We start from the raw sequence: 17,276 nt of genomic DNA, 5'->3' as shown, positions 1-17,276 counted from the left end.
TACTACTTTTCAAGAGTTTTCAGTGATCTGGGGGTGCATGCACAATACAGTGAATGAGTGGAAGATTAAATAAATGATTTTTTTATAGGACAAACCACCCCTCATTAAAAAAAAACCAAATAAACATTTTTTAATCTAACGTGTAGTGCTATTTATCAGTCTGACTGACTGACTTTTTTATGCAAGTTGCTGTGTGTTAGTGATATTGTGATGAGAGATGTCTGCCTTCTCTCCAGTATAATGGAATTAGATGGATCTCTGCTTGTGGTGCTCAAAGTGAAAAAAAAAAAAAAAGAAAAGAAAAATAATTTTTAAAACTCAACAGCAATATTTCTTTCCAAATCATGACCTGGTCACTCAATATAATAGACAGAGCTTGTTGTGAGCAGTTTTCCTGTCTACTCATGGAGGAGAGGCTTGTGGTCGTGATAGTGCCAGATGTAAACATTAATGGCGTCCTCCTTAGCTGAGCTGTAATGCTAAAAGCTCAGGTGAGCCAGCAGTATTGAACTAAGATGCATACTTAAGGTTTCTATTCATCAAACTCTGTGGATTATCGTAAGTAACCAGGTCATGATTTATGGAAAGAGACATTTCAATTGAATTTTTTCAATTGAAATTTAAAAAATGTAAATGAAAAATTGGCACCACATGCCAAATGCCAGAGAAGGCAGATATCTCTATATCTGATATCTCCAACAATAGACAACTCACAGAAAAACAATCTAGATTGACAAAAAGCACTACAGGTGAGAGGAAAAATATGTGCTCTTGATTTAGAGGTGAACTCTCCCTTTCTGTTGTGAATCTAAATACAGTACATAGATTTTTGAACCACAAAGAGTCAAAAGAAAAAAAGACATAAAAAAGAAAAACAATTAAAATACTTTTCACAGTCACATTTTCAGATATTTATGTCAACAACAAAACTAAAAAAAATCACCAACAAAATATAATGAGATCAGCTTTGTATTCTAAAGTGCTAAGAGAGCACATACTTCTGACAAGGTTTCATTCTAAATTTGCAATTTTAAGAATAGAAAATGATTAGAAAATTTGAATCTACGTCAGGATGTATCAAAATTCATACAGCAATAGCTAATTGTGGTGATTTAATGTTGCCGTGCATGACTTTTGGGGTAATGTTAAGGTTTTGTATAAGGATGCAGCGTGCAAACTCAAAAAAAAAAGGTTTTCAAACTCATCACTTCAGAGTTTTGACCATTTAAATACATAATCGATGCCACCTATGGGTGACATCATTAGACTCAGTGGTATACATGTGCACATGTAAACGGTTTGTTCAACTGCGAGTTTTGGCAGTCTGTGTAAAATAGTCCACAATACAATCAATTGATCAATTAATGAGAAAATGGCACACTGTTATTATTGTTGTTCCCAACCCTTACATTAGACTTTTTCATTTGTATCTAAATTGTTTAAAAATGTAATTTTAATATTTCAGTGACCAATAAAAGACACTATAATCACTTAATCTGTGTACTCTTTGTTTAAATCTGGCTGCCTTCATTTTGTATACTATTTAATGTTTTGTTTTTACTTACTGTAAAGCACTTTGAGCAGCAATGTGTTTATGGAAAATGGTCTATACATAAATTTACGGTTATTATCATCACCATAAAAATACCACTAATAATCTACAAATTGATTTGAATATATTCAGTAATTATGGAGCCAAATGTAAAATATTCTAAGTCAATATTTATTCTCTAATCACTGATCCTTGATCATAGTTCATTGCTTTCAATAACCCTCAGTTTCCAAAGTCAGGTGAATTAATGTAGGTATTTTGGTTTCCACCAGAGGGCACAAGAGAGCTGAGATTTAATTTGTACCTGACTAAATGAAAAAGCTGAGAAGGTGTAGTGGTGAATGGAAAGCAGGATCACAATAATCCAAGCATGGATATACTTGTTATGTTTTAGTTATATATCACAGAGATGGCTTTAATTGAGGATATGAAGCAAAGAAAAAAAATTAACTGGCCACCGAGGAGTTCTCTCATCTAGCTGCTTGGGCTGTGTTGGGCTTGGCAGGTGAGGCAGGTGAGGTGAGAGGGGTGAGATCATCTGCAGCGAGTTTCAGATAAGGACTCAAACAGATGCAGTTGAAGGATCGACTGAGCAGACCACAAAGCACACTGGCCCTGACATCTGGGTGAGGAGCACAGAGGCCAGATAGAGAGGAGCGAGAGCCAGGTGGACGAGCTGAAAGCTGAGCGAATCATCACTAAAATATACAAAGCTGCAGACAGAGACAGACATCTGCTACAGACTGATTACTTTTCTTATGGATCATTCATAACGATGGTCTTGTGAAACTTGACTGAATTGTGTCAGTGCACTACAGCCTCTGGATAAATCCCCAATTGTTTTCAATGATTCACAAGACACACAAAAATCAACCTTTTTCTCGTCATGCCCAATGCCCGGTGCTGATATACAGGCTACACCTGCCTGTCGCAAGAGCAAAACACGTGACCTGAACAGAGTAAACTTAAATATCTTGAATTATATATCTGAAATCATGCAAATAATACAAAATGTGTTTGTACAGACAGACTAGATGTATATGATAAGGTACACAAGATACGTGATTTATAACCAGTTTTTATCATCACCATTGCTCTCTTTTAGATAAGACACTGTAAGATATATTCAGAAAGGGCAAATTGCAATGAAAGAGATAAAAGCAACGGACAGAGTTTTAAGTTTTTGAGGCCAAGGTAACAGTCCTTATCAGTGTAATGTGTCCGGTAACTATTAAAGGCTCGATGGCCAGTGAGGAAACATCTGTGCTTTCGGTGGTGCTCCCTGCTGGTATCAGTCTGCTAATGAAGGTGTTCATCCAGAAAGGCATGAAGGTGCATGTCAGTCCCACAAATGTGGAGAAAGTATTCACATGCTTTACTTAATAACACCTCCAAAAATACTCCATGACAAAAGTAGTTAGAGCTATCTGATGAAGGTTTTGGGGGAGAATAAGTTTGCCTCTGAATTGTAGATGAGTGGAATTGTTAAGGGACTGTACTTAATTTATCAGAGTAGGGAGGTAGCTGGGATGTGACTCTGTATTTTTGTTTGTTTGACCCTCTCTGGAGCTACAAATTTATTTTTCCCCGAGCCTCCCTAAATGACTGGAAGAAAATTCATGACCCTCCCTTTACAATAAATGCATATTTCACAGTTTCTGTCTTTGATAAACGGTGTGATTTTGGAGATTTTTTTTAAAGAAAACACATACCTACTGACAGGTTTTGGGGTTCTGAGGGTATGAAAATGCATACAAACATCAATCATTTAAAGTCAAATGTAACTCCCCTAAGCTAAATAAAAATATCCTCCCCACCTTAAAAATATCTGAAGAGAGGTGAATACAGTTATGTTGCTGACAAATTTGATGGTTTGCTTAATTTTACAATTTTGTTATTACATGGGCCATGGGGTACATTAACCCTTTAACACCTGGATCTACATCGGTTTTCTTGTGCAGCATTCAGATGCTTTTCACAAGCATTTAATCCTCTGAAATCTGAAAAAATTGTTTGATTTCTTTGAAAACATAGGGGAAAAGGCAATGCATAACCCTGCAAGAAATGTCCTGCAAATTGATTTTAAAAAAATAAAGTGAAAAAGTGACCTGAACATGTAGGAAGAAAACTATATTTTAAATTCCTGTAATTATGTATTTAATATTATGTTGCAGTGGAAAAAAAATCTAGAAATACAGGGGCTGTCAGTGTTAACATGTTAATCGCAATTTGTACATAAGGTGTTATTTTTTTTTAATCGTGTCAATCGCAGGCGGATATTTCCGTCTTGAGACTGCAGGCCTATTGGGCTGGGTTTAAAAAGCTACCTGTGATTATATGAGCATCATCTGAAACTAGAACACAGAAAGAATCCAGTAGTACCAACTATGCCATGCTAGCTTCTCAGTCAGGGGACTGAATAATGCTCCAAATATAGGCTAAGTTTTGGCAATTGAAAAACGGCATGGTTATTTCACAGGGGCCTTTTGATCTTTTGATGACCTCAAGATATATGAATGAAAATGCATTCTATTGGTTCCCATAAGCCTCCCTTTTACAGAAGAGCCCGCTCTATGCTAGTCCCTATCATTTGATTCCTAGTCAAGACAATCGGGTAAGCATTTCTGTACCTTGTCAATATGGACTTTACAACAGTTTTGTAATGCAAAATAATTTAATTAAAAACATGTAATTGAAACGTGATTAATTGCAATAAATTATTGAATTATTGAAACCCAATGCAAATAATCACAATTTTTAAAAAATAATTGTTTGACAGCCCCATTAGATACATATATTTTTATACTTTTTCTTTTTAGCTCTTTCTTAAGGTCACTTAGTACTTTTGCTTTTCTTTGTTTATAACGTTTTTACAAATGTCTTGCTAATTTTTGGGCCATTTCTTGTTAAGTTGACCATTGCCTTCTTCTCATGGTTTTGAAAGAAATCATGCCCATTTTTTCAACGGGTTAGCTGTATGTAATTTCAGTTTCAGTTAAATGGGATTAAAAAACTGCATCAAAATTGGCATTTACAGCTGAGTCCACATGACAGCGTGTATGAATGGGGTCATCACCTGTAATAAACCAGAGACACGCAGAGGGACTGTGGCGGTGTTCCAGGTCGCATTGCCCTACCTTCAGTTGTTGAGTATCCCTCCGCCCTGCGCAGCCTGAACACATCCACTCAGTCTGGAACTAGTCCCTCCTGTGACGCTGTCGTCTGGCCGGGGAGGAGTCAGCCAGCAGCTACACTGACACGTAACAATCCTGCGTAAAATTTAAGGAAGAAGTTACATCTTTTCCTTGAGTTGAGAGTCTATACGGCTGCGTCGAGTGCGACTCGATGCACAATTGACCTGTCCCGGACCAGAGGCCTGTTCGGACGCTTGCTTGAAGCGACGCGGGGCTGTGAGACAGAGGAGCCGACGCACAAGATGAGATTTTCAGCGTTTATTTCTGTCCTGCGGTCGGTCGGCCCGGTGGTGATCGGTATTTCTTTAGGGTTCACGTTGAGTTTGTTGAGTGTAAACTGGACGGAAGAAGCGTGTTACTTAGACGGTAAGGAGGGAGAGGAGGTGACTTTGGGTCAGGATGAGCAGCTCAAAGGAGCCCGAAAGCCCAACTCTATCTCCACCATCAACGATGTGGAGTCTGAAGAGGATTTTGAACCAAGAATAGTCCCATACAAACAAGTCCAACAGAGTGCCCCAAAGAAAGTTTTCAGGTACGCTTTGCATGTGCTATAACTGGTAAATGCAGTCTATTACTGCCTTATAACACACGTATTATACTTGTTTTGAAAACAGGCCACATTATTATAGGCCAGCTACAGTACAATAGGCCGTAACTCATCCTCTTTAAAAGATGATGAATTAATCGTTTTGTTCACATTTTGCCAGGTGTCATTGGTTGTCATATGAGATTTTACAATGACAACATTATAACGGCAGGCACTCCTAACTCCTCTGTAGTCTTTTTCATCTCCCTGACAGTCTGATAATAAGTCTGCAGCCTCTTTTTCTTCCTGCTAACACTCTCTGCTGCCACAGAGCTAATATTAACTGCATTTTGTGCCATGTCTCCACGCTGACTGACTTCTGCCTCACATTTTCTTTGTAAACAGGGCTGACATTCCCAAGATTTCCTGGATAGAGACCTTGTTTGAGTGTTAGTCCTCACACCCAAAGTGGTTACATTGCATTGCAGTTCTGAGAAAGAGACTTTCCCTGTGGAAAAGTTCTCCTGAGGTTAGATTTGAAAGCATTTCAACATCCAGGTTTTACAGGCAACCAGCTGTCAAGCAGTGGTTTGAGTTAAAGATAGAGCGGCAACGATTCATTGATTAGTTGTCAACCATTACAGTAAACACCAACTAATTTGATAAGTATTAATGAGTTTGGGTGATTGAAAAAAAAAGTCAACATTTTCAGATTTCAGTGAATATTTTCTGATTTTCTTTACTCCTGCTTGACAGTAAACTGAATATCTTCTGGTAAAAAGCAGACGTTTGAGGACGTCATTGTGGACCTAGACATGTTATAGATTAAAGAACTGATCAATTCATAGAGAGAATAATAGATTAACAAACAAAAACAGTCGTAAAGTCGCAGTTATATATTGTTTTAATGGAATGCCAAAAAGTGTCAAAAAATGCTCATCGCAACTATCCTGAGTCCAAAAAGATGTGTTCAAATGTCTTGTCCCAAATATATATTTCGTTTACAACGTTAACGGAAAGTGGCAAATCCTGCAGCAAATGTTTTGCATTTTTACTTGAAAGAATAATTTCTGATTTGTTTTTGTTCTTTCTGCTAATTGATTAATTCACAAATTGCCGCAACTCCAATAAGAAGCCTGAGAGATGCCATGTCCAAAATCATAAAAAAAACCCCAAAAGTTAGGTTGGGTTACTTTTACTGTGATGAATCACAATTCAAGTCGTTGCATGTCTTACTTTTCAGTGAACTCATGCTTTTTCTTGTTAATCCGTTAATCTTGATATTTTAAAAACACCCAGGAAATCTTTTTGGGTCCTCTTTTTCCCACGAGTCAGATAGTTATCAAATTATAGTCATTTGTAAAGCAAAAATGTTGAATATTGCATGTCCACTGTACTATATAAAAAGATTTCCAGTGTTTCCCTCTATGTCAATGTAAATGTTATATCTTTGGATTTTGGACTGTTGGTAGGATAAAAAACAAGCACTTTGAAGACAACACTTATGGCTCTGGAGAGTTGGTCATTTTTCATGAAATGACAACTGAAAAAAAACTAAAAACATGTTCTACTGTTGAATAAAAGCAATGGTTAACTACAGTCTGTTCAGTTATTGCCTTATTATAATAACTGACAAATCTAACAAGTACATAAATCACTCCAACTTGAGAGTTACATTTGGCCTCGTGTGGAGGTCAGGATTCAAATTTCAGAGTTGGCAGCGTCCCGACTCAAGTTGTTCTTGGTGCTGCACCATGTTCCAGATACAAAGACAATACATGGAGTTGTGCCGCCCACACGCCACACAAAAAAGGACTTCTGAGTCATTTTCAGGAGGTTTCTTCATTTGAAGTTAGATGTGCAATAACACGCCTTGTTAACATTTGGAATTGGGGGAAAAGGGCTTTCAGATCATTCAGTTAAAGCTGGGCCCTTCCAGAGACCTCAGTGCCGTTCCTCTCCTCGGTTTATTGGGCAGCACCTGCTGAGAAAAAGTATTTGACTTCATCGACAGTAAAGGAAGCCAATGTTAAAAAACAAAACAAAGCAGAAAACACTCTGGATTTCCTTAAAATTTTGTGAATACAACCACAGAGTAAGTCGTTATCCAATATTTTCTGCTTTTTATAAACTGTTGTTTTTAAGTCACGTGAGCGTTATTGGAAATAAATAGTCGAAAAATGTATTTTGGTCTTTCAGTAACTATTCAGTGTTGATAAAACTTTGTTTAGTTTTTTTGTGTGTGTTTTTAATTCAAATGTTTATTCAGCTTTTATTCAGTAGCTGTTTGATGTCTCTTTCAGGGCTAAATACATAAGCACAGAGTTGGGGATGCGAGAGCGTCTGTTCGTCGGGGTCCTGACATCCAAAAACACCATTAACACTCTGGGGGTAGCTGTCAATCGCACCATCAGCCATCACCTGGACACTGTGATCTTCTTCACCGGCATGCGCAACCGCAAAGTCCCTCACGGCATGTTTGTTGTCTCTCACGGAGATGAGAGGCAGATATGGAACATGTTTCAGAACATCAAATACATCTTAGATCATTACATCAATGAATACGACTGGTTTTACTTTGTCCAAGACGACGCCTACACGGAGGCTGACAGGATCAAATCCCTGGTGGATCACCTGAGTATGGATCGAGAGCTCTACATGGGCAGTCCTGAGGAGTTCATAGGTGGAGAAATGGAGGGGAAGTACTGCTACGGAGGGTTTGGGTACATCCTGTCACGCACCTTGCTCCTCAGACTGCAGCCCTTCCTGGAAAACTGTAGGAATGACATCCTGAGCGCGAGGCCCGACGAGTGGCTCGGGAGATGCATCATTGATTACACCAACACAAACTGCGTCGGTGAATATGAGGTAGGTTGAGCGTATTTTTAAATGGGCTCATGATCACAATGCACTTATTCAGCCCTTTTCATCGCTTTTTTCAATAATGCATCGTTTTTTTAATCCATAAAACTGTGTCTTGGCTTCTTAATGGTTAAAGGGATGGATTGAGGCAGTTCATAGTCAAATTGAATGACGAGCTGCGGAGGGAAATAAAATGCTGTCACTCAGAACAGTTTGCGAGACAGGTTACAGCAGGGGTTCTCCATCTGCACAGAAAAACAAAACTGTCACGGCAGAAAGCATGCGCTGCCTCTGGGACAGCGCTTAAAAACTGACAGACAGCTATATAAAAGTGTAATTACCACGCGCCAGCACAGAGGTGGTGTTTATATTACCGACTAGATTGTTAATACCCTTTAGCCTTTCATTTTTTCTCTCCACGGCTCCAGCAGCAACGTGGAATAGGTAAACAGGCAGGCAGAGCGCCGCTGAATTCAGCCTTGCTTAGGTTTAATGGTGTTAAAAATCCCCTGTGGGTCAACATGCTCTGCTCCTGTAATGTCATTAGCATTTAAGGTCAAACAAGCTCTGTGGAGACCTGATCTGTCCCAGTGCCCTCTGAGGAGGTGGTTTGGAGCATTCAGCACAGTTTGCTTCATCCACGCTAAAGTGTGCGTGGTCCTCTGCAACATATTCAAATACATTGTCCCAAGGTTATCAATGTAAATTGGCGCTGTGTATATTGGTAGGTATTGATAATGTGATGGCATACTAGATATTGTCTTAGGTTTGGTATATTTTATGAACTTATCAGATTGTGCTTGTTGTTCCTTTGTTTGCATGTACTCAGTTATTATATAAACATTTCTGATAATTGTTCAGCAAAAAAAATCCTTGTGTAAATATTTCTGTGAAGAACCCTACTATTTTTTTGCAATATATATTGTTGCAATATACACTATATTAAGTTGGGGGAATTAGCTTCTCTTGTACAATCAAAGGCATTTTTAAGTTGCGTTTCTACAATAACTGATAGTAAAACACAAGTTTTTAAGTAAGAAAATGTGTTTTGCTTTGTAGTTTTTTGGCCTGCAGGTCCTTAACACAATCTTAACTGTCTGAATTTGTGCAGGTATTGTAAGTGAAGGTTTCATTACCTTGCTACAACTTTTGTTTGAAATGAACTGACACATACATTTGACTTTAAATTGCACACAATATTAAGTTGAGGGAATTATCAACATTATTATGTCAACACAACTCATCAGAATTATATTTGCAATTTAAAAAGTTTATCAACTTAAATAAATTAGAAGTTTTTATCCTGCAACCTTACATTTATTTAGGCGGGGGTGACAGGTCCCCTGAATTACTTTTTAGAGTGCACAGTAAAGGCTGACTAATGTAATTCCTCCTCAGTTTTGGAGTGCCTGGATTTCCTCCCTACTTGTATAAATAAACTTTTTTTCCCCCTCCGCTATCAAGCCGATCAGTCAGCAAACAACAAAATCTTATAAATAAACAACTCAGAGATCGACCACACATTACCACATTAAACGCTTAGTAAATAACTATATCTAATGTAAGGCGTCGCCGTCACAAAAATCAAAGAAATGAAATTAATCTATAAATGGATCACTCCTCGCGCTGGCGGAACACCACGGCGCGCGCACGACGTAAATAAATATACATAAATACTTAACTTGCGGTAGGTCACAGATTATTTTGTGCTACTGTTAAACTACATACCAATAACGTCTCCGTGGTTGTCCGAGCTTTGATGCAAACAAAACTTTTCTCCGACGTGCTCCTCTTTTCGGGAGACAAACACAGGAAGCGCACCTGCACAGCTGATGCTGATGAAATCAGAGCGCGCCTGCGCCGCCATCCCTGTTACACGAGGCTGCCTCTTTTCTGCCACTTAAGTTGCACAACTCTAAATCTAAACAAAAGAAGGAAAAAGAAAATAAGTCTGTTATTTAAATGCTTAACAGTGAGTCAGTCAGCCAGCCTAACATGAAGAAAAACACTGTCAGGTTTCTGAGGGTGGTCAGCTCGAGGAGATGACTCTTGGGGCAAGTGGATAACCCTTAAGATAAGAAAGTTTTTCAGCATAAAAAAATTACATTTGTGACATGAAGGTGTTATAGTCAGTTGATAACTTATTGTAAGAAGTTGGTCAAAATTAAAAATTAACAACACTGTTTACAAATATGTTATTTTTGAATGAATACTTGGATGAAATTAGATGAGGTACCCTAAATGAGTTTGAGCACTTAATAGCACCACAACATTTTTATTCATATTAAATTAAGTCAAACTATTTGGGTATGCCAAATTATCAAAAGCTCATAAGATTTTCTAAATGCTACCAAAGTTGAAAGTACTCCTCTAAAAGACCTTACCTTTTTTTTTTTTTTTTTTTGTAAGTTGAACCAGTGGACTATTTTTTGGGGTACAAAGCTTCACTGTTTTTCTGTCTCAAGATGATGTATGTCAGTCACTTAGATATTTTTGTCAGCGTTTCAAAGGATTGAGTGTAAAAGAGAGCCCTAGCAACACTACGTTAAGCTAGCTAAGCTCTTAAAATCAGGCTAATAGTGGTGGAGTGACTTCCTCATGCCAGTAATGAGAATGATAAAAACACTATGTAACAAATGGTCAATACTATACAATATGTACAAAGCTAACTGTGAAGAGAGAAGCAATGTTCATTAATTAAGGAATAAAAATGCACTGTGATTATTTAAGTTGGAGGTGAAGGCAAAAATGTTACTGTAGAGTAGACAGGAAATAAAACGTACATAAAACAGATGCACATTATGCAGGTAGACAACATACATGTGGGCCAGTATTTTGTATTTGAGTTATTCAGCTGTCTTTTGCTTCCATTTTCTCCTCCTTGGCTGTGACACAAAGCAGGAAACCATCTTGTTACACAGTTGAGAGCGAGTTGCACGGCTAACTAAAGTGCCGTGAGCCAGAAGAGCTCCAGCAGGGCCCCCTCGATGTGGGAGGGAAGCAGGGGGAAAGTTAAAAGGCCTGGTGTGAGTGAAGAAAACAGCTTGAACACTGAGCCAGACATCATTTTTTTCTGTTTAAGAGAGAACATTGATGACAATTAGGCACGGATAATGCATCACTAAGTGAACCACTACAGGCTGTTGGCAAACATTTACCACAGAGTGGCCTCGCTGCTCAGTTAAGCAGTGTCTCCATTCTTTGTTCTTTTAATAGCTTGATCAGATTGGATTCACTTTTTTTAATCACTCAAGCTCCTTAGGTGACTACTCTGTTTTCAGCTTAAGTGACTGTGTCTTTAAGTGGGATTCGGTTGCTGGTGATAATCATTTGTGTTACTTGGTTTCAGCCTTTAAATTCTCAGCTGTTGCTTTTTCACGTGATGCTGCAGTGATTGGACTTTATTATCTATTTAAAAAAATGGCAAAATGATTTAAAATGAAGCATCTCTTAATCTTCGTGTTCCCAGGACAAATGTAATTCCTGAAATGATCAAAACTTTGACAATAGACAGTTGTACAACAATAGTATCCAATTCTTGCAAAATAAGAATGCGTCTTTCATTCACTGTGCAATTATGGTTGAAACCAGCCTGTTTGCAGTGGAGATGAGCACAAGATGCTGTCTACATAGTGTGTGATGTTTGTTTGAGTGGAAGTAGCACAGCATAACAACTAAGCTTGGAAAAACATTAAGCATGTTTCTGTCATTCCCGATTTAAGATGCCTCATGAAAAGACATTTCTGTTCTCTGTCTTCTCAGGGGCTTCAGTACCACCATTATGAGTTGGGAAAAAACTCTGATCCGAACAAAGAACAAAGTGAACAGTTCAAGAGAGCTCTGACTGTCCATCCAGTGTCTGACCCTGAGCAGATGTACAGGCTGCACAGATACTTCACTGAGATTGAACTCCAGAAGACTTACGATGAGATTGCTAAGCTGCAGGTAAGCTGCTTTTCAAGTGTCACACATCACCCATGGTTCAGTCAAAAATAAAAACTGGGCTTCTCTTTTCTTACCCGTGGCGGGTCAGCAACTGTCCAGATCTGAACACTTCTTGTGTTTCCACAGGCAGAAATAAAGAACGTCAGTGTTGTTGCCTTTGAGGGCAACCGAAGCGCCCAGTGGCCCGTGGGGATCAATCCATCTTTTGAACCTAAATCTCGGTTTGAAGTTCTGAAGTGGGAATACTTTACTGAGGAGGAGATTTATTCATGCATCGACGGTCCTCCAAAGTGTGAGCTGCAGGGTATTGACCGCATGGATGTGGCTGATGTCATTGACATAGCCGTGATAGAGCTGAACAAGAAGTACAAGCCCGTCCTGCACCTGAAGAAGCAGCAGCTGATTAACGGGTACAGGCGCTTCGACCCTGTCAGGGGTATGGAGTACACCTTGGACCTTCAGCTGGAGGTGGTTAACCAAAAAGGTCACAGCCGTTCCATCACCAAGCGAGTTCATCTGGTACGACCTTTGAGTCGGATTGAGATCATCCCCATGCCCTACGTTACAGAAGCTACAAGGGTTCACATCATTATACCTCTCACTCTGCAGGACCGGAGCTATGTTGATCATTTCCTGGAAGTCTATGCCTCAAATGCTTTTGAGACCAGTGAAAATGCCATCCTAACATTCTTGTTTATTTATGACCCCATGGAAGCACAGCAGGTTAACCAGAATGATATATTTGCCAGCGTAAAGACTCAGATAAACACTTATGAACGCAAATACCCCACAGTGAAGATCCCCTGGATAAGTGTGAAGACAGAAACACCATCCCAGATCAAATTCATGGACATCATCTCAAAGAAGCATCCAGTGGACTCTCTGTTCTTTTTGGCAAACGTCAACACAAATGTCAACGCAGAGTTTCTGAACCGCTGCCGTATGAATTCCATAAACAACTGGCAGGTTTTCTTCCCCATCCATTTCCAGGATTTCAACCCTGATGTGGCCTACCACAACCAGCAGCGCCCGGCCACAGTCGATCTGGTTAAGGACGCAGGCCATTTTGACCGCAGGTCATTTGAAGAAGCATGTTTTTACAACTCGGACTACATGGCGACACGCACCCGGATGGTGGCAGACGTCCAAGAGAATGAGGAGATTCTCGAGACCCTGGACATCTTCGACATGTTCTTAAAGTATTCAGATCTGCACGTGTTCAGGGCAGTGGAGCCAGCATTGCACCAGCAGTACAGCTACCAAGCCTGCAACCCACGTCTAAGTGAAGACATCTATCACAGATGTGTGCAGAGCAACTTGGAAGGTCTCGGTTCTCGCTCTCAGCTCGCCATGCTGCTGTTTGAGCAGGAACAAGGAAACAGCACTTGAGAAAACCCATTAACTTCAGCTGTTGAAATAGCTGCTTGATGTGAGCTAGAATTTGGAACAGTGCATATCTGGGGTTTTAGGTTACATACATGACCCTGTCTGACCATCTCCATTTTTCAGTGTGCATCAAGGACTATTCAGTTGATAGAGTTTTTAGTTAGTTTGAAGAAATAAATGCAGTATATTCCCAATGAAACCTTTCCTTAAATGTTTACAGTACTTGTCCATACAGATGAGAGCTAGAACCAAATATTTTTGCAACTCTGGCGATTCTAAAAGCTGCAATTTTTGACCACTATGTGGCAGAAACTCACAGCAGCAGAGCCATGACGTAGTGCTTGCTTATCCAGTTGTTACGTTTGAGGTGTCCACTGCACATCCAACGGACACAAGGCTACATAGGTAACCCGTTAGAGTTGTTGTTCTCGTCATGCGTCCAGTGCATTTCCAATATTCGCTTGGATTTTATCCTGCTTGGTCCATTAACTCTTGGAAGAAATATCTTCATTTTGACCATTATGAGTTGCGGAGGTATCATACAGTACATAAATTTGAGATAAGGCTGAGTACAGCTGCTTATAGTTTTGTTTGGGAGGACTGAATCAGTTTAACCAAAACAATGAGTTGAAAGTGTCAAAATGCCGCAGTGATTTGTTGATTCTCAGTGGGATCAGAAGTACTAGCAGCATCACTTTCACACTTATAGAATGTCATAATGTTAATATCAAAGATATTGTTGAAATGAGCTTTGTTGTATAGCTCTAGTGGTTATATTATGTATATTAGTATAATGCACCACAGGTTGTGTGCCCGTTCACATTGAAACATAAAGCTTTTGACATTTACTGATTTCAGTATTTACAAAAGCGCATCTTTGTATATGTGCCTTGACACTGACTTTTCATACTCATACAACTGTTTTGCAAGTTGCCCGGTCAGATGATGCACAGCTGATGTTTATCGTTGGAACATGAACAATGGTTGTGAAGGGTTAGGAAATGTTATCTTTCGCTGTGGATAATGCCTGTTACATAGCTGGGAGAACTGAATGGGTACTCTGTTAGCCATTAATGTTTTTGTAAAGGGTGACGGGGAAATATGATGATCACAACCATCCACAGGTTGTTTATGTGCCTCAAAGCAGGGAAGAAGAGTTGACAGGAAGTATCTTCTGTTGGTCTTTTTAGGTCATTGATGAGTGTATGCCAGCAGTGTGTATTTAAGTTTAAACTTTCTCCGTGAAACCTTTTGATGTTGCAAGAAAATTAACATGCAGAAGGCAAAGGAGAAATATGAATAATGGGGAGAAAATCACCTTGGTAAATGTCTGAAGTGATTGCAGGTGAGTCCTCATTGAAGTGGTACTTTAAAACAGGATTTAATTAGCTTAGATGATTGAAATTAAGAATGTATGAAACTTATTTTTTCCACTTCGTCAAGTATAGCAGAAAGTTTTTATACTTTAAAAGATGTTTAAATGTTCCAAAGTGTTTTGGACTGTATTGTTAAAGATTTTGTAAGTTATTGAATGATGTCATTGTCCTTCATTTCCTGAGCTCAGTTTTAGAAATGGTTTCTTCCTAATAGTCTCAGTGCAGTCCAACGGGAGGCCTTTTCTACATCATTGAGTGGTGGTTTTGGAGGTAGCGGTACTGGACACCAGATAGATATCGGTTTATTATAATGTGCAATATTACAGATAACACGACTGGCGAGATGTCCGATGGAGGGCTTTTAATTTCAAAGACATTTGCGTGAATATCACAATACTGTTCCTGATGTTACACAAAGACTTGTGCTTTCTGTTTGATGTTAAGTAAATACACTGTAATTTCTTTTGAAGAGACCTTTAATGTATTTTGCTGACACTAGACACTTTTCATCATCAAATTTACTTTGAAATATATCAAATTAACTAAGGCAAGTCCTTTAATATAACTTTAATTGGATTCGATGTATTTGTTAGAAACACTACATCCACAGTCGTGATGGTCAACAGTGTTTGCTGTATTTTGAACAAAGACCATAGAGGTCATTTTATATAACGCATCTCTGTCTCGATGAGAGCAGACGACACTAATAATGTGCGGAAATGGAAACTGATTCTTCCAAAAAAAAAAAAAAACCACTGTGAAAGATGGAGGGATTAGATTACAACATGAAGTGTGGTAATCTTTGTCGTCTCTGCCTTCCGTTGACGTGAGACGCTTTGAATTAATGGTGCGTGGCAGATTAATCATCCCGTGTTGTTAACACAGCCGCCATCGCTGAGCGAAGTCTCTAAGTATTTTGTCCATAATTTATTTATCTGTAATTTCTTTATGAATTATGCAGATTCTGAATACTTCCGCACTAGCAGAGACTTTCATGACATTCTCTGTGTGTATAAATATTTTATAGACTCTATTTTTAAGCCTTTTGTAGCTTTATGTACACAGCAATTAATTCATTATTTTTGTTGACAAAATTAAACATACATTGTATCTTAGTTTATATTTTGTGCTTTGAAAATCATGTCATTTGACCATGAAGACAATTTAATGTGTATATATCTCTCACTTTAAAATCAAGTGATTTGTTTCAAACTGCAAATGCATAGGCTGATTTTTTTTTAAAAAATTTCCATTGTTGTTTGGACCAGTTGGTTTCCATTATTTTATGCATATGGGTACTAGTATAACCAAAGCGATATGTTTTAATCAATGCTCATCATATTTAATTGTGTGCTGTAATTCCCAATGAACTGTGAATAAATGTAATTTTTAAAATAAAGAATATTTGAATATAAATATTTTCTCTTTTTTTTTTTTGAAGATGGTCAAAATGGTCATTTTTGTATTGCAGCTACAAAATCCAGTTTGTCCTTTAGGTGTCAGCAGAAGAGTGTGTTTTCTGTCTGCAGCTCAGGTCCTGGCTGCCAGTTGCTGAGGTGAGCAGCACTATACTGAACAACATTTAGAAATTACATTTCTAACAAAACGTAGCTGTCTGCATGTTCCCGGTGTGTGCTCAGTGGGACTGCAGTTAACATTCCTGCTCATGTCCGACCCGAGGTATTCCTGATGTCTGGGTTGGGTAAAAACAGGGAAAACGTTGCGACCTTAATTACAGCTTTAGTTATTTCAGGGGTCTATATGCACTACCCCGAGGCATGCTGTAAAACCACATAACTACAGAGCAGCTGGGAGTTAATTGTAAGTCATTATTTTGTACTTCGTTTTACGTTCGATCCCAGCACTTTCTCCTCCCACACAGAGACGCAGTTGTTCCCTAGAAGCTGGTACTTGGAGTTCTGAGTTTCCACGACAATTTGGGTTTACCTGGAGGGCGTTTTAAGAAGCAGAATGACACAAATTGCTAGATATTAAGAAGAATGGTCAAGAAATCACTTCTCCTCACTAGATAATGACACTTCCTTAGAGACTTGCTGAGTTTTCCCATGTTGTCTCCCCAAAATGTACCTCTGACATGCTGTTGGTCTTTTGTAAGCAATTCTGGTAAAAAGGTTGTAAAATTGGGGGGCAAAACTGAAAAACACTTTGACTGTGTTGTGAAGAAAAAGTAGACAAGTTACAGAGTGAATTGGGCTCTTGATTTAGGAGGCACCGGTTTTACCAATCTAAACTTTAATAGTTATCGTAATTACCATATTTAACATTTATAAAATGTGTTCTAACAGAGGAAATAATCACAAGATCACACATCTGTACAAAATGTAAGCACTCCTTTTTACTGCAGTGATGGTCCATTTCCTTGTCTGTCAGATATGCGATGGAATTTCTTCTGAGGAATTCCTGACAGCTGCTTG

The 17,276-nt window shown here is 38.7% G+C and overlaps 1 protein-coding gene across 1 annotated transcript; it reads left to right on the top strand.

Moving 5' to 3' along the window:
- Positions 1–4,805: 4,805 nt before the first annotated feature.
- On the top strand, positions 4,806–16,257 carry chpfa (chondroitin polymerizing factor a). Its single transcript, XM_042494856.1, has 4 exons — positions 4,806–5,278; positions 7,576–8,140; positions 11,897–12,079; positions 12,206–16,257. The coding sequence occupies exons 1-4, from the start codon at positions 4,989–4,991 to the stop codon at positions 13,466–13,468; spliced, it is 2,301 nt and encodes a 766-aa protein (XP_042350790.1). The 5' UTR covers positions 4,806–4,988; the 3' UTR covers positions 13,469–16,257.
- The last annotated feature ends 1,019 nt before the right edge of the window (positions 16,258–17,276 follow it).

This window comes from Plectropomus leopardus, chromosome 10 (genome assembly GCF_008729295.1).
Source record: "Plectropomus leopardus isolate mb chromosome 10, YSFRI_Pleo_2.0, whole genome shotgun sequence".
Classification (NCBI taxonomy): domain Eukaryota; kingdom Metazoa; phylum Chordata; class Actinopteri; order Perciformes; family Serranidae; genus Plectropomus; species Plectropomus leopardus.
Note: the sequence above shows the minus strand (reverse complement) of the source record. Positions and strands in the feature narration are given on the sequence as shown.

What these genes read in the sequence shown, in the direction of transcription:
- chpfa (XM_042494856.1), top strand. Translation starts at nt 4,989, where the DNA reads ATGAGATTTTCAGCGTTTATTTCTGTCCTGCGGTCGGTCGGCCCGGTG. An exon ending in GCCCCAAAGAAAGTTTTCAG is followed by an intron (nt 5,279 to 7,575) that starts GTACGCTTTGCA and finishes TGTCTCTTTCAG; the next exon opens with GGCTAAATACATAAGCACAG. An exon ending in ACTGCGTCGGTGAATATGAG is followed by an intron (nt 8,141 to 11,896) that starts GTAGGTTGAGCG and finishes CTGTCTTCTCAG; the next exon opens with GGGCTTCAGTACCACCATTA.